The sequence below is a fragment of the Musa acuminata genome, chromosome BXJ1-5 (genome assembly GCF_036884655.1).
Source record: "Musa acuminata AAA Group cultivar baxijiao chromosome BXJ1-5, Cavendish_Baxijiao_AAA, whole genome shotgun sequence".
Taxonomy (NCBI): domain Eukaryota; kingdom Viridiplantae; phylum Streptophyta; class Magnoliopsida; order Zingiberales; family Musaceae; genus Musa; species Musa acuminata.
The window spans coordinates 5768756-5794186 of NC_088331.1; the positions used below are offsets into that span (position 1 = coordinate 5768756).

Genomic DNA, 25431 nt, shown 5'->3' on the forward strand with positions numbered 1-25431 from the left:
ACTTTCTCATCTTCAGGTTGGTATGATAAATTTAGAGGATGAGGACTTTGGAAAAAACATTGTGGATGATCTACACTGCAAGCTACAGGTGAGACCTTTGCTAATCTTTGACATCTTGTTCGCTATACACACACACACACAGAGGAGTTTCCTACTTATTTAGTTTCGCATTGGTGAAGCGTTGGTGATTTCTTGATACTATACGTTTTGGCTCATATATGCTTTTACATCCCTTTGCAACTAGCAAGGTCTCTTCTTTATGACTCTACCGTTCTAAGTCTTTGGTTGATAAATGATCTGTGATACTTCTTTCAAGCAGTGATTTCAATGCCTCGCTTCATTTCCAGGCGGCGCGCTTTAAAGAGGCGCCGCCTGGGCGCTCGCCCGAGCCTAGGCGCCAAGCGCCTGGGTTAAACCAGGCGACCGAACCAGCGTTTTAGGTCTGGTTCGGTCTCCGGTGCTTTAGTTGGTTCAATGCGACTTCCCCAAAGATTTATATCAATGCGACTTCCCCAACCCTAACCTTGCTTGTCGTTCACGCTGCTCACTGCCACTACCGCTCGTCGCTCCCGCTCCTCGTTGCTGCCGTTGCCACTGTTGTCGCTCCCGCTGCCACTATCGTCGCTCGCCGCTTCCGCTCCCGTTGCCGCTGCCATTGCTCGCTGCTACCGTTGCCACTGTCTTCGCTCGTCTCTCCCGCTCCCGCTGCTCACTGCTACCGCTGCCACTGTCGCCGCTCCCACTGTCGTTGTTGCTGCTCGCTGCTATCGCTGCCACTGTCGCCTCTCCCTTACCGTTGTCGCTGCTCGCCGCTACCGTTGCAACCGTCGTCACTCTCGCTCCTGCTGCTCGTTGCTACCACTCCCGCTGCCACTGTCGTCGCTCGCTGCTCCTGCTCCTGCTCCTGCTCCCGCTCCCTCTACCGTTGCTCGCTGCTTCCTCTTCTCACATCGACTTGATAGTATACTGTTAACAGTATATTAAATGTATACTAATAACAATATTTTTTTATTTATCAGATTAATAATATATTATTTTGATTTTAATACTGTTAATTTTTATTTATTTGAAATTATTGTTATTGTTTTGAATTTTGAGATTTTTTGTTAATGTGATATTGTGATTTTGTAAGATTTTTTAAATTTAATATCATATTTTTATTTAAATAATTATATTTATTAATTATATTATATATTTTTATATTTTAGCGTCTCGTTTCGCTCGGGCGAGCATCTAGCGCCTCGGACGTTTTTGGACCTTGGCGCTTTTTGGCTTCTAGCGCTTTTTAAATCACTGCTTTCAAGTATTATAGCTGTCATATTGTATTTGTACTGTTAAAAAATTGTTTCTTATTAATCATCTATATAGCTCACTTCTGTTTACTAAAATTTTCAGGAGGCATTGTCTTCAGAAAATTGTGACAAGATTCGTACATTGATGAGGTTTCTGACAGTTCTGGTATGCTATAGATCTGTGTTTTTAGAGACATTACCAGTTATCAAGCCCCTGCCATTTTCCTTTTTCTGCTTGGTTGTAGATAATTCTTCAGTTATTTGCATCTGTTTTTGTTAGGTTTTTTATGTGAGGTTTTAATTTTTAAATGCATCTTGTGGAGAAACATGCACTGAATCTTGATGTTTGTGACTCCAATTTTACTGATGTTGTCAAACTCGAAATTGGCTTTTTAGTCTCGTTTGAATTTTCATCTTGCTACATTATGCTCCATGTATGTCTCGCTAGTTAACATGGCAATCCTTATCTGTGTCAGAGAGTAATCCATTCTTTCTGAGAAATCGGGTATAATTTCAGGAATCAGCTGGAAGTAGGGAGAGAGATCAGCCGTCTTTGAGATCGGCTGATATCAACTTAATTTTTCCAAGAATTCGGATATATATCAGAAATTAGCCAAAGAAAATTGATCAAATGATTTGTGAGGAGCAAATTAAGGCACTAAGAAGTGGACTTACTGTGATGCCAACAGTCGCCTAGGTCATTCAGGTCCAATATATCTAGTATACACTAATACAAATAATTGTAATTGGACCGGACTCCTGTAAGTATTTTTAAGGTGCTGTGCTTTCATGGATTAAATGATTTAAAACCATTTTGAAGTTGCAAATAACATTAATGAACCAATGAATCCCAACCTGGAAAGAATAATGGGTAGAAAAAGCATGGTTTCAGATACCTTATGGTCCAACCAACATCAGTAACTGATATTTGGAACCTTGAGGAAAAGAACAGTAAATTATCACAACATAATTAAAGTTAAAGATGTGATAATACAAAAGCATGGTTATTTATGTAGTTCTATCATTTTATATGAATAAACTTAACATATTTTTTAAGAGGTATACCTTAAGGTTTTTTTTTTCCCCTGTAATATGGTATATAGAAAGAAGGTGCAGATAAGCTTCATCTGTAGAGCTTTTGAACAATTTTTTTATTGAGAGTAAGATTCTTATCTCCTGTTTCCAAACACCTGCTTTTGTATATGCTTAAGTGCTGAACTTTTCTCAAGTTCATTTGAGGCTCTATTTGGTTCTCTTAGATGCCATAGTATCTTAGCATTTTTAGAGTTATACTTGTGTGGGTGATATATTTCTTTGGTTTTTGGTGTAGATGTGCAGCAAAGTTATCCTGCCTAGTTCAGTTATTGAAGTCTTTGAGACACTTTTATCATCTGCTGCCACAATTATCGATGAGGATGCTGGTAATCCTTCTTGGCAACCATGTGCTGACTTCTATATAACCTGCATTTTGTCCTGTCTCCCGTGGGGAGGCACAGAATTGATTGAGGTATTACACAATATTTTATTTTGCAATAAATCCATTTAGGTAGTCAGTCCTATCTTCCCTTTCATTTAGGTAATTCTGCTTTTATGTTTATTCATTCAAATATTTTTTGTTATAAACATTTCATATGCTCTTTTGGTATTTCTTACTTTTATGAGGTCATAAACAATTTGATTGTAATTGAATTGAACATTTAGGTAGTCAGTCCCATCTTCCCTTTCATCACTGGTAATTCTGCTTTTATGTTTATTCGTTCAGATATTTTATTTTGCAATAAATCCATTTAGGTAGTCAGTCCTATCTTCCCTTTCATTTAGGTAAATCTGCTTTTATGTTTATTCATTCAAATATTTTTTGTTATAAACATTTCATATGCTCTTTTGGTATTTCTTACTTTTATGAGCTCATAAACAATTTGATTGTAATTGAATTGAACATTTAGGTAGTCAGTTCCATCTTCCCTTTCATCACTGGTAATTCTGCTTTTATGTTTATTCGTTCAGATATTTTTTGTTATAAACGTTTCATATGCTCTTTTGGTGTTTCTTACTTTTATGAGGTCATAAATTGTAATTGAATTGAACATTACCTGTTATGCATATCTTGGCTCCAATAGCTTTTTCCCATTATTGTCCTTGCCCTGTTGGATTTTTCAGTGTTCTTATATTTCAAATTCTAGTTTATGATATTCTCAAATTTGCTTATTTATTGTTAAAATAAATTCTAATATTCCATTTTTTTTGTCACTATGAAGATCTTTCTCTCTGCATTTGTATGTCTGGGTATATGTGTAGTGCCTCTTTTGCACTAAAATTGAAACAATGAAACAGAAAAAGAGGAAATATAACTGCCCCAGTGCTCAATACTGTGTTACAAGGGTGAAGTTGATGGACTGTACGGATCTATTACTTAGGCTTGGGCTAGTACCTATGCATCCTTTTGTTTAGTTAACACCCTGTGTTGGTTTACAACTAATTCGTAGGGGATGATTACCTGATTACCTAAGTACCTAAGTGACAACTGATGCCTTCTATAGGAATTGATTCACAGAAATCACGTAATAATAATAAGATTAAAAAAGGCTAAGTGGGAAAGTAAGAGAGAAAAAGATGAATGCTCAAAAAATATATTTCTATCGTATAATCACATACAAATCTCAAGCCACATGGTAGTTGAGACCCTATAGCAGTGAAATCAATAGGCGCTTGCCTAGGCGAAGTCTTAGCACCTAAATTAGGATTCAGGTGGCCGCCGCGTAGACTTGCGCTTGGGCCCAAGCGTTGGCCTGGCCCAAATCAGCTTTAAACGAGCTTGAGTCAACCCGAATTGATTGATTCGATTCAACCAAGCTATATTATCCAGCTCACTGGTCCTCGTCCCCGACCCCCCCCTTTCTTTGTGTGGGACCCCTCTTTAACCTAATCGTTGTGTCATCTTCGTCGTGCGAGGCGTTCGGATCTACACTTCCGAGTGGGTGTGGAAACCGACGATCGATGTTTGTGTGCAAGTCGATGGTCCCTCCCCTCATGAAAGGAGGTATCCATCGGTGCTAATCCTTATGCTTCTTCCATGTTGTCCCGTCCACCTCTCGCGACGGTACCTCCCTCTCTTGTCTCTCTCTTACCGTGTTGTTCCCTCCATCTCCAGCGGTGGTACCTCTCTCTCTTGTCGTGTTGTTCCCTCCACCTTCGACGGTGGTACCCCTCTATCTAACTCTTGATTGCTTCGAAGGCCAATGGTACAACTGCCATCCCTGCTCTATGCTTCTCCCTAATATAATCACCTTCCCTCTCTCTTGAGTCTGTCTCTCCCCTCGACCCCCTCATCTCTCTCCCTCTTCTGGTGGCTCTCAACACCATCGACGATCGATGGTACCCCCTCCCTCCTCTCTCCCCCTCCCGCCCTCTTCTTCTTTTTCTCTATGCTTCGGGTGTCTTAGAGCCTTGGCACCTAGTGCTTATTGACAACACTGCCATGTAGGACTTTAAATTTGACTGAATCACAGACATTTGACCTTGAGCTAGTAACCAACTTAGAACTTAGCTAGATCCAAGGTACACCTTGGACCTTGATTGCATCAAGCACTGGGGTTGTGATTTGGCATAGGCCTATCCTACTGCTATGTGCACTTACTAATAGGAAGAAACCTGCAAATTTTCTGTGCGTGTATTATGAGGCTGTCAGCTTAGGGACATAATTTTGGATGCTTTAATTGGAAACCTTGGTTCTTTGTTAATGTTTCATTTCTGATATATGATTTTCCAAAGACAGCATCACAGTCAAAATTATCTCAAAATCTGATAGCCCATGAAGCAATCAGGTAAACAAAATGATTGCCATATCTATATCAACTACATGCTGGATCTAATCTGTAGGTTACTTGTTTGGTACATGTTAAATGCTTGCTCAAAGCTTCCCGAAAGTATTTGATTTCTCAGTGATACTAGAAATATTAAACAGCATACACTTATTGGTAGAGAATTATTATTATTTTAATAACAGTATAGTACTAGTCTGACAATATGTCGAAACCAGCATCGGACCACAACTTTAAATTTTTGTTCAGACTCATGCTTTCCCACACTATGACCTTGCAGCCCTTGCATACTCATTTGTTTGCCTTTGTAGTGAGAAAGAAGTTTATGGTACCTTAACTTAGTCCAAGTTTCTGTTTTTCTTTTTTGTAACTGAGCAGACATATATTTTAATAAATATGTGATGAAAACCGCATGAACAAAAGACATGGCAAATTTATTTCATCATATATGCCCCTTTGTCCAAATAGGGAGAAAGTTCCTTGCTAAATGTCTTAGATCATATAAGGAGTTCCTTGCTAAGCATCTTCAATTGCTATGGTTTCTATAAGCATGTAGCTTTACTATTTCTATGTTAAATGGGTCATTGAGTTTGCTTGATGTTCTCTGCTGCCAATGATTAAATAAATATGTTGACTAATTTGTTTGTTCTTCATGCTATCTATTTTACTTAAACTGTAAGTCATTTTATGGAAGTTTCAGTTGTAGTAAAAAATTCAACATTATTTTGGACTGTAGCAAGTTCCAGATGAGTTTGATCGAGTCATTGTTGGAATACAATCTTATTTAAGCATCAGGAAGCATTCTCAAGATACAAGTTTTATCGTTTTTGAAGCGGATGAAGACAAATCTGCTAAAGAAAAGGTATTGTTCTTTTGATCTCTATGGCCTAGGTTTACTAACTTCTTTGCAGTTTATTACACTTCTTGTTTATCTATTGTCTATTTTTGTAATTTTAAAATACAATAAAAATATACCATGCCTTTATTACCCATAATATATGATGCATGAAAAATATGGATGTAACTATGTAGGTTGTAAACCCTGTATGATCTTAATGGAAACTTAGTTTCATAAAGAAAAGTTTGTTCTTGTTTTATCCAGTGATTTAAAAAGCGCTAAGCACCAAGGTTTAAAAACGCTCGAGACGCTAGGCGCTCGTCTGAGCGAAGCGAGGCACTAAAATATAAAAATATATAATATAATTAATAAATATAATTATTTAAATAAAAATATGATATTAAATTAAAAAATATTACAAAATCACAATATCACATAACAAAAAATCTCAAAATTCAAAACAATAACAATAATTTCAAATAAATAAAAATTAGCAGTATTAAAATCAAAATAATATATTATTAATCTAATAAATACAAAAATATTGTTATTAGTATACAGTTAACGGTATATTGTTAATATATTGTTAACAGTATGCTATCGAGTCGATGTGAGAAGAGGTAGCAGTGAGTAACGGCAACGGGAGCGGGAGAGGCGAGCGGCGATAGTGGCAGTGGTAGCGGTAGCAGCGAGAAGCGGCAGTGGCAGCGACAGTGGCAGCAACAACGACGAGCAGGGTTAGGGTTGGGAAGTCGCGAGAGGAAGGTTGATATCGGTGCCTTAGTTGGTTCGATTGAACCAACTAAAGCACCGGAGACCGAACAAGACCTAAAACGCTGGTTCGACCACCTGGTTTAACCTGAGCGCTTGCCCGAAACGCCCAACGCCTGGGCTCGGGCGAGCGCCCAGGCGACGCCTCTTTGAAGCGCGCCGCCTAGAAATGAAGCGAGACGCTTGAGCCTCGCCTTGTCTCGCCCGAGCGCCTATTGAAATCACTGGTTTTATCATAATATAGTATGATCATAATATAGTTACTTGAGGACATAATTACTTTTCATTATCAAGTACGACTATATAGTATGACTTTGCATAATATAGTATGACTATATTATGACTATATAGTATGACTTTTCACTATATAGTACGACTTTTCATAATATAGTTAGCTTGTCTGCATAATTACTTGTCATTATCAAGAATATAAGATGGTAAAGAAAAGTTTGTTCTTGTATTATTATTTAAGTGATCATATGTATGCTTGTTGTTCTATTGTTTTGTGCTTTTACATGAGGACATATTCCTTCTAAATACACTAATAGTGATGCCATTGTCATGGTTAAACCTTCTAAATATATAAATATAACTATGATTGTTGTTATTTAATATCACTAGTTGTTCTTTTTGTCAGGATTTTGTGGAAGATTTATGGGATCATATACAAATTCTTTCCACTAATGGATGGAAGGTTGATAGTGGTACGTGCTCTATTTGCATCTTTTTCACATGCCATTGTTGATCTAGATGGTTTCTATTTAGTGCTCATTTTTTGTATATCCTTGTTGTAGTTCTGCTTTGCTTGTGTTAATAGCAACAGTTTTTAATCATGGTCAAGCAAAAATGTGCATTTGGAAGTGGTGAAAGTAAGTTTGCCAAAATACTGACAAATTATTTAGATAGATGGAGTCCACACTCCACATGTTGCCCTCCGGCAATTAGTCATGATAACCTTATCATATTGTACAACTTTTCATGCCCAATACTTGATATGTAATCTTTTTATTGGAAAGTACCAACCATCTGTTTGCAAGGACGGACATTTCGCCTGGACTATTTTGTATTAGTTCAATATTTCATGGTTTGTGCATGAACCGGGATGCAGATTGCCCCATTTTAGGCAGTCGATCCTTTTTCCTCACTAAAGTGATAGTGGCTCAATTTTTGAGAAGCAGATCCCGTTCTTAGGGCTTGCGATTTGCTCTTAACCATGGCCCCCAACTCCACTGCCACTTCTGGTGCCCTCTCCTCTTTGCTTTCCACCATCCATCAGCCATCATCGACCCATCTATTTTCTCAATACTTCTTCTTGTCTTCCTCTTCCTCGTAGCTTTCCCCTGCTCCCCCCTTCAGGGTACCACGGTATGCTACGGCATATTATGTGTCCATATGCTGGCACAGACATGTTCAATACTGGTCCGTCTAATCTCTCGATACTTCTCCATCTCCTCCCTTGCTTTTCCTTTTCAAGTTATCAAGGTATGTGTCGATGTACTATGTGTTGGTATTCTAGCACGGTATGCTCCTATTCTAGTTATCATGGCTGGAACTGGAAATGTCAATACTTTGTGAGTTGGTGTATTGTACCACTTTTTTTGCTGAATGCTTGATGTGTAATCTAATTATTGGCAAGTACTAGGGCAATACGAGTAGAAGATACAAAAGAACCAGCCTTGGTTACAGTCCTGGTATTTGTGCACTATATGAACTTGTGCAACTTTGTGGAAGCCAACTATTGCATGTTATGACTGGCCCAAGTTATCATTGTGTGACATTTGATGATTATCATCTGATTGATGGCTTGCTGTAATCTTGTAGAGTAAAGGTGAACTATAGGCTTCAATGCATGAGGATTTTTAATACTTAATCTTGCCATATTGTTGTGTGCAATACCATGTTGGTAGTCTAGACTATTGCTAAAATGTGTTAGTTCTCCAAAGAAGGGAATAAGACGGCTGAGGATGTAGGTCAAGTTTTTCATATTCATGTTAATAAGTTTCATTGTGTTTTGTGCCTATGATAATAATGTGCCACCATAACTGGACATAAGAACTGCAGTTGTAAAATTGAAGGGCATGTTATTGGTAGTTTGGTTGTTCATTTCTGCACTTATCTTTATTATCAGTTTCTACTTCCTATCAGAGAACTAAGTTAATGGTTTTGTTGATTCTCATGGTCAATATGATTGGCTGTGATACCTAATGCATAGAGGTGGATGGAACAAGGCCATCTTTGAGTCTCAGTGGACTCATTTGTGTAGTTGATTTATTCAGGAACTTATGGTTTCTCATTGCGTAAACCATGGTTCGCCTTACCAATCCGTACCGGTGACACATGATACGGTGAGTGTACCAACAAACCGATATGCACCACCCATACTGATCCTCTGTATGACCAGTATATACCGCTCATACCAGGTGGTACACTGTGGTATGGCGAACCATGGCATAAACATCAAAAAAATTTCAGGCTTCTTAGAGGTATTTGATACATAGTACAGGAGAAACACCTGTCTCACATCTTGTTGAAAGTGGTTTCCAATCTATGTTCTGCTTCTTTTATGAAATGGTCTATCTTTCCATCTCAATCATTTAAGAATGTTGGTGAAAATGGGAACCCATATAGCGGAAAGCCACATAGAAGCATGGTGGGAAACATATCCAAGGATAGAGGGTTATTCATTTTACTCCAGAGAGAAACAGCCATGCAGCTGCGTGACAGATCATGGATCTCAGTCGTACACTAGTAGAAGGTTTTCTTGTTCAAAGGAAACCTTTTACTGTAAGATTTTAGTATGGATCTCAGTCTTACATAATAGCTTTTTAGTATCTAATCATGGACTAAGATTTTATTTGAAAAAATTACTTCAGCACTTCTGGTGGTTGAAATGGCATATTTTACTTGTGAATTTGTCACAAATGTGAAATACTTGGGGCTGGAGAGCTTGAGTAGATTAAACAGACGTATGGCATTATTCTGGTTATTTCGTGACTTGATACAAGTTCATGAAGCTGCCTCGTTGGTGGTATTCATACTCTCTCAGATATTCCAGATAAAAAGATTAAAATGTGGACCATCAAGATGATGCTATATCATGTTTTCTGAGATGGGAAAATTGTTTCAGTTCATAATTTGCATTATACGCTCACTTTTATAGTTTAGGTTTTCACAGGCAGTTGTGGTGCATAGCTAGATGCTAGATGGACTTCTTTAGGGCCAAGATATTTGGTTATGCCAACTAAAGAACTACCAACATGGATGGTCATACTAGAAACAAGGATAATGAATAGTGATAGCAACAGATCTTATTGTCTTGTGCTCAATTCAATTATGTAGGTTGAATTGAAAATAACTCATGGCTTATATGCAAAGGAGTCAATAGGTTTGCGAGATGTTGATAATGAAGTTTACAAAGTTATAAAACAGAAGCAGAAAGTTTAAGTGGAGGAGATATTATGTAGTAAATGTTTGGCAGATGATCCAGTTAAAAGGCCAAACTTTTCTGAAACATATATCAGACAAGTGCCAATGGTGTCTTTTATTGAATCTTCTGATTATTATTTAGGACCATAATAAGAGAACATGCCCATTTGTTTCTCTTAGTTACCATAAATCAATGTTTGATTAGCCATTTTGCTTATAATAAATATAAGTTGTCAATCTTAACTTCAAAATCAACCAAGTTTTGGATTGTGCTTAATTTTTGGATGCAGCTCTGGTTTTCTGATGAGTTTCATGTTTTTCTGTCTCATAATTTCTTTCCCATTAAAGTGACTTTGTATAGTTATTAAAAGTCCATTCATGTGTATCTTCTCTATGTCTTGTGTGTAGGTTCCTTTTTTTCTTATTATGTGTATATATTCTTTTGTTTTATAAGGAGTGTGTATTTATGTTTATGTGTACTTAGGAAATTTGTGCTTTTTTCCTTGCTCAGTGGCATAAATGATCATTATCTACATTATATGCACATGCTTGCATGTTTTTTATGTTTGTTGGTTACTTTAAACAATCTGACTATTTATTGTTAACTCATTATGTAAGTCAAGAAAATTCTTACTAAATTTTTGTATTTCTTTATTTCCTCCTATTATCCATGTTTTCTAATGTAATAGTAATTTAACCTTGCAGTTCCAAGACCTCATCTATCATTTGAAGAACAGTTGGTCTCTGGAAAGTCTTATAATCTTTCTCCTATTAGCTGCCCTAAGCAATCTACATCATCATCACGGTCTACAATTTCTAGAGAAAGAGAAAATTATGAAGCTAAGTTAAAGTATCCTCAACGGCTTCGTCGACTTCACATATTTCCTTCAAACAAAATTGAGGTAACTTGTCCTTCCATTGTTTGAGATTTTTTCCAACAATTAAGTCTCCAAGTAATCTTCCCATAAGATATTGCTAATATAAGCAATTGTTTCTCGCAAAAAGCACACTTGGCTAATGCTAAAGTTACTGATTTAAGTCGGCTCATGATGTTGACTGATACTGATGTTCTCACTTCTCAATCCATATTAATATAACCTAAGGTTGCTACAATTTTAGTTGATTTCTCTGTCATATGCTCAGAAGTTGGTGGGAAATTGGCTAGAATGGAAAAGGTTAACCGACTTTGAACTGGGTTTGGGCCATTCAATGATAGAGTTGCTTCTTGCTACATTTTTACCTCAATATATTATTTATTACCTTTTCCAGTTATTTGACAAATCTTATTTTCCTTGTAGTCTTTTCAATTATTAATTCTTCTCTGTGGCAGAAAATGCAACCAATTGATCGGTTCATTGTTGAAGAGTATTTGTTGGATGTGCTGCTTTACTTCAACGGATGGTTGGTTATACACTTCCTTGTCTTCATGTTTAAATCTACATAGTTTCTCATTGTATCTAAAATTTAATTTCACATTGTTTCTTGTTGCATCAAAAATATTGACACTACATGGTTTGTTCAAAAAGATTAGATCAGGATGGCCTGTTGTTGGAAGTGTTATTATTTTCAAACAATGGAAAAGTAAAAAGTAAATTATATACTAGATTTTGTCAAAAAGTATGCTCTGAAAGTAATGTGCACTATCACGCCATATGTTATTTAACTTGAGTCATGAAAATTTGATGTTTGGTTCAGTTAAGTTGCTATCATTATCATATGTCCTCATTAATCCTGTTTTGCCAGTTATTCATGTAATAGCAACCTTATTTGCCAGTTTTAAGCCTTTCTAACTTGCATTTTCATGATGCATGCTTCTGTTTTTGGTTATTGCTTTTAGATCCTCTGGAATAGACCACTATTGTCCAAACAGGGCCTTGTTCAAGTTTGCTTTGCTAATGCCAAGACCTTCAACTGTTTCTCCCATTATCCTACTGCATTTCTTCTTTCTAGATCAATGATGTTTTTAGATATTCTGCTTGCTCATCTTGTAGTTTATTTTGTTCATTTTATTGCTGAACGCATAAATTTTAAGGTACTAGCTGCCTTTTTCATTACATCTGGTTTTCACTGCCCTATTATTTTGGGTGCAGTACACTTTGTAAACTTTATTTCGATGCAAGAGAACTTTTTGAAGATGCATATTAAGCATTGATATAACCAACAATTTTTTGTTTATCATTTTTCTTGTCATTAATTAGTTTGTCAAGAATCTCGTTGTTTTCTGTAAGAGTTTCTTTTACTGCATAAAAAACTGCTTTAGTTTAAAGCTTGGACCTTACAAAAATTAATTTCTTCGATGCCATTGAGTTAGTTTAGCTTTAACCATAATTGTAGTTTCAATTAGTGTGGTTTGTTTGGTATATTTCCTGGTATATATCTGTCATGAGTTGCTAGTTTTACATAGGTATAGCACTGCTCTGGTTTCCACATTAGTTATTTTTTTTAATATCATTTTTCTTAGACATTCATATTACTACATATTGGTTTGACTGGATACCAAACAGGTATGCAGAACCTTAATGAAATTAAAGTAGTTGATAAACTTCTTCCTATGTGTAGTGGTTATTACCAAGGTTCGCCGTACCACGGTATGTCGCTTGTTACAAACAGCATGTAGAGACTGGTATGAGCAGTACATATCAGTTTGTCGGTGCTTCCTATCGTATCATGTGTTGGTACATCGGTATGGTTTGATACGTACTGTACCGATGGTCGATCGATACATTGGTATAGACCGGTAAAGAGAACCATGGTTATTACGATAACCTTTGTGAAGTTCTTTTAGATTCTAGCACATTGATTTTTTTGTTAAATATTGATCTCATTCATCGATTTGCTTATTATGTACTTTCATATATCCTAATTCTGAATATTCTAAAACAAGTAGTTAGATAACATAGGAGTTTATGTAAAGTAGTAAACATATAAAATAAATTATATTTGCTTCTGATGTTTTTGGAGGAGCCCTTAGTTTTGTCCTATTATATGTTCTTGATTTGTGAAATTGTGTTTTGTCGTACATCTAATCATTTTGTATATATGTTGGTAGACCCATGCCATTACCAATTTATTTGTAATGACTGATCAAGGATTGGCTGTTGATTTTGTGCATTTGCTAATCCTTGGCAGGCATGTATATATCATGTGGTTTGGCACACAATGACACGGTCTGCTAGAGGCATCCTTAGTCTTTCTCTCGCATGCACAATTTTAAATTTGATGCTTTCTTCGGCAATTTCAGGAAGTGAAAAGCAAAACAGAAAATAAATAGCTTTGAAGAACCATTTGTTTATGTTCCATATCATGCTAAATAGTTACCACCTTTGACTAATTTTGTCACTGTGCAATTTGTTGCTGTGTGAAAATGTTGATAATACCGACAGTAATCAACTCTGGCAACATTGTCTTCTAAACTATCTATGGTATTGTGTTTTGTTACTTGTGATCATGGTTCATCTTATTGGTCCGTACCAATCTAACAATCGGCCATCAGTATGACACATATCAAAGTATGCTGACATACTGACATATGGTACGGTGGGCGTACTGACCAGTGATTTCAGTAGGCGCTTGGGTGCTCGCCACGTTTCATTTCTAGGCAGCACACTTTAAAGAGGCACCGCCTGGGCGCTCGCTTGAGCCCAGGCACCGGGTGCTTTGGGTGAGCACCCGGGTTAAACCAGGCGATCGAACCAGCGTTTTAGGTCTGGTTCGATCTCCGTTGCTTTAGTTAGTTCAATCGAACCAAGTAAAGCACCGATATTAGCCTTCCTCTCGCGACTTCTCAACCCTAATCCTGCTCGTCGATCCTGCTTGCCGCTGCTCGCTTTTACTGCTGCCACTGTCGCCGCTCTCGTTGTCGCTGCTCGCTGCTGCCACTGTAGTCGCTCGCTGTTACAGTTGCCACTGTCGTCGCTCGTCGCTCCCACTGCTGCTGTCGCTGCCACTGTCGTCGCTCGCCGCTCCCACTGCTACTGCTATCGCTACCACTGTCGTCGCTCCCACTCCCGTTGCTTCTACCACTGTCATCGCTCGCTGCTACCGCTGCCACTGTCATCGTTGGCTGCTACCGCTGCCACTGTCATCGTTGGCTGCTACCGCTGCCACTGTCATCGTTGGCTGCTATCGCTGCCACTATTGTCGCTGTCGCTGCTCGTTGCTACCGTTTTCGCTGCTCTCAGTCAGTAGCCTCAATCTTCCTCTTACTCACACTCTTCTCACATTGATAGTATACTGTTAACAATATATTAATAGTCTACTATAACTGTATACAAGTAACAGTATTTTTATTTATTAGATTAATAATATATTATTTTGATTTTAATGCTATTAAATTTTATTTATTTGAAATTATTGTTATTGTTTTGAATTTTGAGATGTTTTGTTAATGTGATATTATAATTTTACAAGATTTTCTTAATTTAATATCATATTTTTTATTTAAATAATTATATTTATTAATTATATTGTATATTTTTATATTTTAGCACATTGTTTCACTCGGGCGAGCGTCTAGGCGAGTGCTTAGCGTCTCAGGCAAGGTTCGCAATACCGTACCGTACCGGTATTTCGACCTAGGCTCAGTACCGGTACGGTACGGTGTACCGAGCACTGTAGCACTGCTACAGTGCTACAGTGCGGACCGGTATCGGGCGGTCCGCGTACCGCTGGCCTGTCGGACCAGTACGTACCGCCCGTATCGGGCGGTACGATTCGGTATGGCAGACACTGGTCTCAGGCGTTTTTCGATCTTGGCACCTAGCGCTTTTTAAATCACTGATACTGACAAATTGGTATGTACTACCCCTATCGGACTAGTATGTACCACCCATACTAGGCGGTATGTCTTGGTACGACGAACCCTGCTTGTGATTGTTCCAGTGTTACTTCAAGAACCACTCTTAAGCAAATGCATAATCTTGAACTTCAATTTACAAATTCAATTTCTTACAAATCCTGTGTCTGCAATTTGTATATTCATCACACATTTTTATTGACAAATTTGTATTGTTTATTAGTTGATGCACTTCATTATTCTAAACATAAGCAAATGCGTAATCTTGAACTCCAATTTACAAATTCAATTTCTTATAAATTCTGTGTCTGCAATTTCTATATTCGTCACACATTTTTACTGACAAATTTGTATTGTTTATTAGTTGATGTACTTCATTATTCTAAACATAATTTGCTTTGATAATTATCTATTCTTGGAAAGATAGCCGGAAGGAATGTGCTTCTTACATGGCTAGCCTGCCTGTGCCGTTCCGCTATGAATATCTGATGGCAGAGACAATATTTTCACAGGTTAGCCTTATATTTTTTGTATAAGCTGCTTCTCAGTTTCAACTTTCAATTATCCTGTGTTCTTGGCTGACCATAGTCTTTTCAGCTTCAGTGTGTGAATTTTATTGGTCATTTGAAGTTTATTTATCTAAATTCATATGTACAAACCTATGTATATAGCAGTCTCCGGATGGAAGACAAAAAAGATAAAAGATGAAAAGGAGAAGATAATTACAAATTTATGGTATTTAGAAAAGGTTATATTGGTAATTTGTAACGATGGGCTTTGATGCACTGAATGGTACATACACAGGACATGGCATGATACAATATGGATACACCGACATGATAATTCTTGTAAAGTAGGACAACATAATATGGGCAGGACCAGTTTGTGTATATATTCATATCTTATTTGTGATTTTATAATTTATACTATATACAAAAATCTCTGATCATCAAATAAGACTTGCAGAGTACCTGTAGCCATATGCATATATATGTACATTAACAAGCCAATTGAAGGTTCTAATTACCCACATATTGCTCATATTTGACATGCCCTGAAGCATTATGTTAATGATTTGAGTGTCCAACATATATAAAATATTGGTGTACAGTGCAATAGCATTAATATGCATGAACTTCTAGACACATTTATCTGCATTCTGTATTGGTTTTGTAGTCTAAATAAGTTTTTCTTTTTTTGCCCTTTATATTTGATGCCATTAGTGTACTTTCGTATGTTCATTCCATTTAGTATTGTCATTCATTTTTTGCAGATAATGTTCCTTCCTCAACCACCATTCAAACCCATCTACTATGCGTTAGTTATCATTGATCTTTGTAAGGTAAATTCTGCTTATACACTCAGACTTTCTTATTTTAACTAAATGAGATTAAAATCATTCTATGCAGCATTCATGATATAGAGGCTTTGTCCTGCATATTGGAACTATTTTATGCTTATACATTTGTTCTATGATGTGCCCTGCAATATCATCAAATATTCTTGAAGTTCCAATCGTTTGTGTCAAATTGATTGTTGCTTTCTGCCATTTATACTAGCAAGGGTGACATTCTCATTGATCCAAGGGCTTCCACAAGTGGTACTTCTAGTTTCAGTTATACTTCTTAAATTTTTATGATTGCGGTTGTAGTATCAATTTTGGTTAGTTATGTCTCTGTTGGGACATCCCAGTTGGTTAGTGCATTGTTGTATAAGTAATATGTCTCAGGTTTGAGTTCACGTGTGAACGTCATGTATGCCTGTAATGGAAATTTCTTATTTGAGAAAAAAAAATTTGCTTAGCTATTGTGTTTTTAAGTTGCATAGCTTATGCCTTTATGAATGATGCAAATCAGGAGCTGGGGTCTCTTAATGAATCTGTGTGAATTCATCCTATTGGATAAAGCATATTTAATAGTGTCTAACAGTTTATGTGGTATATAAACAGAATATGGATCTTTCATAAGTTATGTTGTGGTAGAAATGCTTGACATGGATTTAACAGATGGCGAAAGGAAACAATTGGTGCAAGCAAAGAATCACTTGTCTCTTGAAGATGGAATTTCCAGGCTCATTGCTTTGAACTTTGAAGTCCTTGTGAAACCTATACATGCCCTGGCTGTGCATATTTTAAAAGAGATAATCTTTCATTTTAGAAGATATTAGAGAGGAAGAGAGAAGAATAGAAACCTAAAAAGATAAGCAAGTTTGGTGATGCTTTCAAACAATACAATTGAATGTTTACGTGTTTAATTTGTTGTAATTGGATTAAGGCTTTTCTATGATGAGAGCATGGTCAATCGTGGACTCGTAGACTTACACCGACACAAAGAATCTATTATGTCCCTACTATTGGGGGTTGGCTAAGTGGATCTTTTGCCACCGTTGTGCTCTTTATAAAGTAATATCCTTAACTAAATTAAGAGCATTTATTTTTTATTTATAGTTTCTAATAAAATCTTCTGAAGTCTCACTAGTAGTATTAATACTGTCTCACCTCTTCTTACTGTAATATGTAAGAAGGAACATTGTGGTTATAGATTGGAATATGAAGAGCATACCAAACTTTTCTATTAACCAAGTGCAAATACTCGTCTGCTTCAGGCCTTCAGCTGTAGAAAAGTGAGGCACAAAATGTCCTGGTCGTCGAACCATATTAAGGAGCATGGAGCAATGAGGATGGAGTTTGCATATGTGTTTGTCTGTGGTCTTAGTTGAGATGAGTTGTCCGAACTCTGAAGCTTGATGTGCTTGTAGGATATCAAGGAAAATTGGTGATCTTTTTCGTTTGGAGTTTTTAGTGGTTCTGCTGTCTCATGGTAAGCTGGAGTAGTTCTGCATGATGATCACATCAAGTTGATAACTGATTCTTTGACTGTTAGTCAAGGAGGGGGTGAAAGAAGACAATTACAAAAGCTTGTATGGGTTTCCAACTTTTTTTATTGCTATGACCAAGTGGCTTTAACCCATATCTTTAGCATGTTCACAATGCTGGATATCATCTGACAACGGCTTAAATTGGATCACAAGTTGAATCTTCTGCAGGAATCTAGATAACATTCCTTGGTTGCTAGGGTTGAGTGGGGGATTTCACAATCATATTTTTTGAATCAAATAAGGTGGATCCGTATTCCTTGTAGCTGTGGTACTGCAGATACTCGTACTCATTTCATGTGGTCGGGCATTCCTGTTAGGTACTTATTGAGGTGTTGTCATAATGGAAATTCATCATAATTTTTTCACAATATTTTCATATACAACTTTTAGTTTTTTTTCTCAGTCAATCTTGAGTGATTCATAATTATTTGCTGTTTTTTTGTCTTTGTCAATCTTTTTATTCAATTACCAAAAGTTGTTATTAATCCCCTTTTCTTATGCCTACTGCTTTGGGCCTTTGATTGTTGTTGGTTATGTGGATGGCACTCTAGAAGCATATGGGGGTCTTGGACTGCTACCATTCTTTAATCCTGTTAATGTTGTTGCATGTTCTTGTAATGAGGTACACTTTAGCATTTGTTCATATTGGCGGTATAGCATCACAACATCGAGATCCTTGATTGTAACAGTAACAACTATTTAGTTAATATGTGCTGGTTAATGCACAAAAGTAAAACTGATTAATTTGCTTAATGTATCATTGTATTGGCTGGAACTTAACTATTTTAAAGTGAAAGGTTGTTCTCAGATTCCTTTCTTTTGCATTTCTAGGCATTGCCTGGTGCATTCCCTGCTGTTGTGGCAGGAGCTGTGCGGTCTCTTTTTAATCGAATTGGTGATCTGGATATGGAATGTCGCACTAGACTGATCCTATGGTTTTCTCATCATTTGTAAGTCCAGTTTGATACTAAATGTTTCGGATGTAGCATATGTAAAAAGTAAGCTAGAATCTAGTTTTGACTTGGAAAGAGGCATGTGATTTATTAGATGTTATGATATGGTCCTTTTACTGGGAAGTATACCATTCTAACCTTTTTTTTAAATAAAACTTGACACTTCTTTTTGAATTTGATTTATTCAAATTTTTTATTACAATAATATTTTGTATCTGTTATGTGTGGTAATTACAAAAAAAACTACTACCTGCATTGTTGCTTTTCTGTCATTATGATCTTGGCTGACAGCTTGGGCTACTAGTTCTTCTGGTAAAATTTCTCAAAACATGGTCAATAGTAAGTACTGTGTGTCATATAGAAGTGCATCTTATCAAATGATCTAAGCTAATCAAAGATTAGTTATGATTAACATGATGAGAAATCATTGTGTGCCTGTAAAAAAATTATGTAGTTCATATGGACAAATATGGTAATTTCTATTTGAAATTTGAAAAGATTGGCATGTCATTGTGCCAGTGGTAGTCGGGTTCTATATTTGGGCTCCATAGTTAAAGACCTTTAGATGAAGATAAGCTTATGTATAAATGGCATATATAGCTAGAGAACACATTGGCACACTCCAAATGTACTCTGAACTTGGAAAAGGACAAGATACTAGCAGCGCGTTAACTTACTTGTGGGGTCCGGTTTCACATTGAATTGGAAACCATTACCTGAAACTCTATCCATTAATATAAGTTGGATTTTGTTTGAGTGAGGTCGAACTCAAGTCCAACATGAAGTTAAATTGGATGGACAGTATACCAACTTGTACCACATGTTATTAACCAGAAAATAATAATAATTGAATGTTATATTTGATCAGACCAATAAATACCAGTCAGGCTGGAAACATTGCTCGTCAAATATAGAGATATATTTTAAAAGGCTTTGGGGAACTTGTTTGTAATTGAACGCCATAACTTAGCACATTTTGATCATTTGACCTCCAAATTTAATTAAACATGTATGGCTGGGCTCCATTTTTGTTCTGATCTCAAATATAATTGGGGCATCAAGTCTGCCTAATGCATGTCAAATGCTATTTTTCAGTAACTGTGATGTAGAGGTCCGTATGCTCATACCAAATGTTACAAATGCTGATATATGACGTACAACCATCTAGCATAACATTATTTGCTGGTTTTAAAATTCATGTATTCTTCATGATTTTTGTCCTACCAAATGATGTTTTAGTTAATCCAGGTTAATACATAATTATTTAATTAATCATGATTTGAATATTTATTCCCTATATTAATCTGTGATATCACTCATCTGCTATGTTTGTCCTTTTCATCATGCTTAATTTTGTCTGGTAAATAAATGTAATATATCAAAGTTCATATATTTTCCATCTTCTGTATAGATTTTTAGGTAATAAACTCCTAATTTATGTCAAATATTTACCAAATATTCCTTGAATTTTGAACTTTTAACACCAAAAGTTATTATAAAATGACAAACTTGTGACTGTTATTGCTTGCCATGGTATACCATGGATTGTAGTTCTGGTTTCATATTATGCTATCATTGTCCACCAAGCTCTATGATCAGCTTTATAGAACATTTATTCCTTTGCTTCTTTTTAGTTGACTTTGCAGTGCAATGAATTCTTGTGCTTTGCTAATTTTCATAATACTTGAGTTGTTTTCTTGAATAACACTTTCATTATGGTGAAGGTCAAATTTTCAATACTTTTGGCCTTGGGAAGAATGGGCTCATGTTAAAGATCTTCCAATATGGGCCCCACAAAGGGTTTTTGTACAAGAAGTGTTGGAAAGGGAAGTTCGCCTATCATACTGGGACAAAATCAAGCAGGTAACAAATATGTGCTAATCTTCTGGCCACCCAGTATGTGTTAATTGACTTAATTCAATGAAAGTTGATAATTTAACAAACATTAAATGTTTCACCTACAATTTAGTTTATATACAACATAACATCGGGTACATTCTAGGGGAGAACAACATTTTTTAAGACCTTGTTTACTTCAAACTTTTTTTATCTCCTGTGCTTGGACAAGACAACGATAATGTACTTCAATCATCTCCTTTTGTTGTATTCGATTCATTTAGTTTAATTTTAGGCTGTGACGCTTTATCATTTATTGTTTGTCACTGTCAACAATGAACACTGATTTTGTATATGTATTTCCTTATGCTTTTATACTTCAGTATCTGGTCACCGTGCTGCATTCCAATGACTTGAACCTAAATAGAAAAGCCAGCATGTGCTTTTCTATTTAGGTTCACATTAGCTATTTCTGGCAAACCTATTTTATGGAGCTTCATGTTTTTCCTGTGATGCCCAGAAAAAGCAATATACACATATTAGTTATTACTGCTGTGTTTTTCCACATAACCTTCTCCATGGCACTGGTATTTTTACCAATAAGTCTCATACTTCTATACTATCCTTTTCAGAGCATTGAGAATGCACCTGAACTTGAAGAGTTGCTTCCACCAAAGAGTGTATCTAGCTTCAAGTACAATTCTGAAGAAGATCATGGCTATACACTTTCTAAGGAGTTCCGTGAAATGGTTCGAGGAAGGAAGACTGCCCGTGAGATTACTTCATGGGTAGAGGAAAATATAATTCAAATTCATGGCTCAAAGTTTGCAATTGAAGTTGTAATTCAGACCCTTCTGGATATTGGTTCAAAGAGTTTCACTCATCTGATCACTGTCTTGGAGAGATATGGTCAAGTCATTGCTAAATTGTGCACTGATCAAAATATGCAAGTGTTGTTAATAGATGAAGTGAGTTCCTACTGGAAGAATAATACTCAGATGACTGCTATAGCCATTGATCGGATGATGGGTTACCGAATTATATCCAATTTGGCTATTGTTAGCTGGGTCTTTTCTCTTTCCAATATTGAACAATTCCATGTTTCAGATCGTCCATGGGAGGTAAGCCCTATATTTATCATTTTTTATATTGCATAAACTTATAATTAAGAACTTGGTCACTGTAACATCAGTTATTGAACATTGAAAACCTTGAGTTTCTTGGCCATAAATTCGCGCAGACATCTCCACCTAATAGTATATAGTCCTATGTTTTGCTTATGTTCTCTCCAAGCATTTACTGGTTTCATTTGTATATTGTATTTTTAGTTTGTTCCAAGATCACAATTTGGTGCACAGGTAGTCAACTAGTCAGGCTCGGATTGATACCGTACCTGTGTACCGACTCGATGCACTTATATGCACCAAGTTTTGGTAAAAGCCTGAAAAATGGTTTGAAAAAACAGGAACTGCCCAATGCAGGTTTTGTAGTGGGCAGTCTCGGCAATACAAGTCTTGTATCGGATGTACTGGCCAGTTCACCTTGGTCCACGTATTGATAGGCCGTTGGACCAGTAAATACTGCCCAAACAGGATGGTATTGCAAACCTAGGTTTGTTCCATTTAAGAGTTCATGTTCTTTCTTGAGTGTAAAGCAAAAGTAGTTCGACAGAATTTTGCGCTTGCAGCAACCTGTATTATCTAATTTCATCTTTATGTGAAAAATGTGATTTTGTAAAATGTTAAATTTCTATAACCTTGTTTCTGTGAGCAGTATTATAAGTTTCATCATAGTTTGGTAAATCTGTGTTTATGAAAATAGATTATCATTTTTTTGTTACTTGTTAGTATTTGTCCTTGAAACTTTGGTCTCCGAACTAATTAATAACATATTGCTAGCAATTTTTCTGAATTGTAGAGAGTAGATAGTATGCTAGAAATTTTCTTCAATGGTGTCTCAGCCATGACCAATTCCAGCATTCTGGCTATTTAGATCTTGGTTATTCTGTATATTTAAGTTTTAAATTCTTGTCAAAAAGCATGTGATTTATGATGTGACTCTGATCTGCTTTTTTTAGGTTAGTGTTCTAAGCAATTATATTTGGTGTTATCTCTTTTCTTTATTAATCAACATGGTTGGCAATTTTTAATAGGATTCTCCATGATCACAAGACAATGGCCTAACATTCCTGTTCTGTGATTGCAACTTGTCAATTCTATGTGCCTGCTCACTTTTTTAATTGAACTTTTTATTTGGTTTTCAGTTCTTTATTTCATTAAGAGTCCATGAATCATCTGCACTCTTATTCATGCTTGGCTTAGCTGAAACAAGTAATATTTTGTAAGGGTTTTCTGGTTTAGATAAATCCTTAAAGGTGTCAATCAAATTCTGTCTCATAGATTCTTAGGAATGCCATCAACAAGACTTACAACCGCATCGCTGATCTTAGAAAGGAAATTCAAACACTTAAGAAGAGTGTTTTGTTAGCTGAGGATGTTGCAGTGAAGGCTTTAAAGGAGTTTGAGGCTGCTGAAACACGGCTCGAGGTTGTGGATGGTCAACCTGTCCAAGCTGAAAAACCAGGAAGATTGAAGCGCCTAAAAGGATATGCTGAGAAGGCAAAAGATGATGAGATAGCTGTAAGAGAAGCTTTGGAAGCCAAGGATGCTCTCCTTGCTCGAGCACTTGAAGAAAATAAGGTCTGTCTGACTTGTGATTCCAACTTATTATATGTATTTTATCATATAGTTGACAAGAATGGTGATGTCCCATCTGTAGCATTTGAATATTTAATGCGAATAACATATTTGCTAAAGGGAAAATAAGCAAAATAAATTGTTAACAATGTGAAGTCGGTAGCAAACATCTAAAAGTCACAATCACCTCCTTCAACTAAATGAGTCGATGCATTGCAAATCATGTATGCTTTTGCATGTATTAAAAAAAAATAGGAGATGAAGATGTTCAACAGGTGCTGTAAAGACAAATGTGTGTTGCATCATGCCTTTCGATAATCTCCGGGCCTTGTTGTTTATTGACCTTTCTTGATAAACAGAGTTTATTTGTATCACTATATAAGAGCTTTGCAAATGTGCTTACGGAACGCCTGCCTCCTGTGTCTGCTGATGGAGCTTTTCCCAAACTACGGGATGAGGAAGATATAGATTCCATGGCGATTGATTTGGAGGAGTCATCTACCATGGAGATGGACCATGATAACAGGAGAAAGGATGATAGGTAAATTCTGATAATGGCATCTTTGTTGCTTGTAATTGAAATTTTAGTTTCACAATTTTTGAGATTATTTATGAACCTATTTCGATGATCCAAGGAATGGTGAAAAGGTAACTCATCGCTACAGTCTTAAAGAACAAGACCAGTGGTGCCTATGCACATTGGGTTACGTCAAAGCATTTTCAAGGCAGTATGCAACAGAGGTTAGTTTGTTTGATCAATATGTTCCTTAAGAGTCAATATTGGGCAGTGTATGCCAGATCTGATATATCTCATAGTCTCTGTTCTGTTTTATTCACCATGGTTTACTCCAACGTTGGCAGGTTTGGCCACATCTTGAAACACTGGAAGCTGAGGTGTTTGGTGGAGATATCCATCCGCTTTTCAGGAAAGCTGTCTTTTCTGGTTTATGCCGATCAACCACAGAAATGTGACATCTTTGATTTTTCATTTCTTTGTTTAGTTGATTCCTCACTTAATAGTTTAGTTTCTTTTTTTTTTCTTCCTCTTCTGGATGTATACTATTTATTCCATCTTAATTTCAGTCTTGTAACCAAAGTTCTGTATTGAAAAGAATTTTGAGATGTATTTCTTTTCCTTACAATGTAATGTATTTTAACACAATGGTCTTTTTTTTTTGCCCATCATGTTGCATTAATTGGCATTCCCAATTGGTGATTGCTGCACACAAATAAATGATAGATGTAATTTATGATATCGACGGTGGCATTTTATAGGTAAATCGTGTATCGGTGGAATTCCATGACGTCGACGGACAGTGTGGCCTTCCAGAGATATTAGCGCTTGGTGACATTTTGACGAGCATGGTACTTGTGCAATTGTGATCTTCCTAAGCGATCCATCTGTTAGAAATTATGAGGCGAAGTGATCGACCAATGTCTGTTAGAAATAATTTTTAATATACATTAATCTTAACTTTCAATGATTATTAATGAGATTATAATAGCTAACCATTAATGTGTGTTAATCGTTGACATATTTAGAGAGAGGTTAATCTAAGAACTTGCTAATTATATAATTAAGAAAAATATTTTGAGGGTCTTCATCTGCTATTCTACAAGCTTTGCTATCCTTCTTTAAACTTTGTTCTTCCTTTCCACTTTACTATCCTCTCAGATGATCTACCAAACAATATAAGTGGTGATCTACCAAATATATATATATATATATATATATATATATATATAAAACCAAGATGCTAAACATAACTGACTATAGAAGGTAATATAAGGTAATATGTTATTAACCAACGCAAGGGTTATTGGGTTACTTAAAAGCTCTTGAAATCAACTGCAGCTAGCAAATCATGTGAAGCAGACGGTCAGAAATAACTAATAAGTCTGATCGTTTAACATAAAAGTGGAACAATGTCCCTCACCAACAAGATAGATATGATGAAACGATGACCAAGTGCAACAGATTATTCCAAGTCTAAGAAGATAATGTTCATTATAATAAATAAATACAGCATGTAAGATGGGACTAGGTTGCCAACTTAACAACATTAATCAACTTCGCCAGCTCTATCAAGAAGAAACCAAGTGTTGTATGTTGCCAATGATGCAAC

General features: G+C 36.3%; 1 protein-coding gene across 1 annotated transcript in view; it reads left to right on the forward strand.

The window, feature by feature from the left end:
* LOC135673324 (nuclear cap-binding protein subunit 1-like) overlaps window positions 1-24487 on the forward strand; it is a 30356-nt gene extending 5869 nt beyond the window's left edge. Inside the window, exons 4-19 of the mRNA XM_065182193.1 lie at window positions 17-88; window positions 1396-1458; window positions 2623-2799; window positions 5850-5975; window positions 7360-7426; window positions 10854-11050; window positions 11479-11549; window positions 15371-15455; window positions 16217-16285; window positions 18652-18770; window positions 20498-20636; window positions 21242-21730; window positions 23009-23308; window positions 23665-23846; window positions 23941-24046; window positions 24167-24487. Coding sequence (XP_065038265.1) covers window positions 17-88; window positions 1396-1458; window positions 2623-2799; window positions 5850-5975; window positions 7360-7426; window positions 10854-11050; window positions 11479-11549; window positions 15371-15455; window positions 16217-16285; window positions 18652-18770; window positions 20498-20636; window positions 21242-21730; window positions 23009-23308; window positions 23665-23846; window positions 23941-24046; window positions 24167-24277 — 2373 coding nt within the window. The 3' untranslated portion in view covers window positions 24278-24487. The remainder of the gene's footprint in view (window positions 1-16; window positions 89-1395; window positions 1459-2622; window positions 2800-5849; window positions 5976-7359; window positions 7427-10853; window positions 11051-11478; window positions 11550-15370; window positions 15456-16216; window positions 16286-18651; window positions 18771-20497; window positions 20637-21241; window positions 21731-23008; window positions 23309-23664; window positions 23847-23940; window positions 24047-24166) is intronic.
* The last annotated feature ends 944 nt before the right edge of the window (window positions 24488-25431 follow it).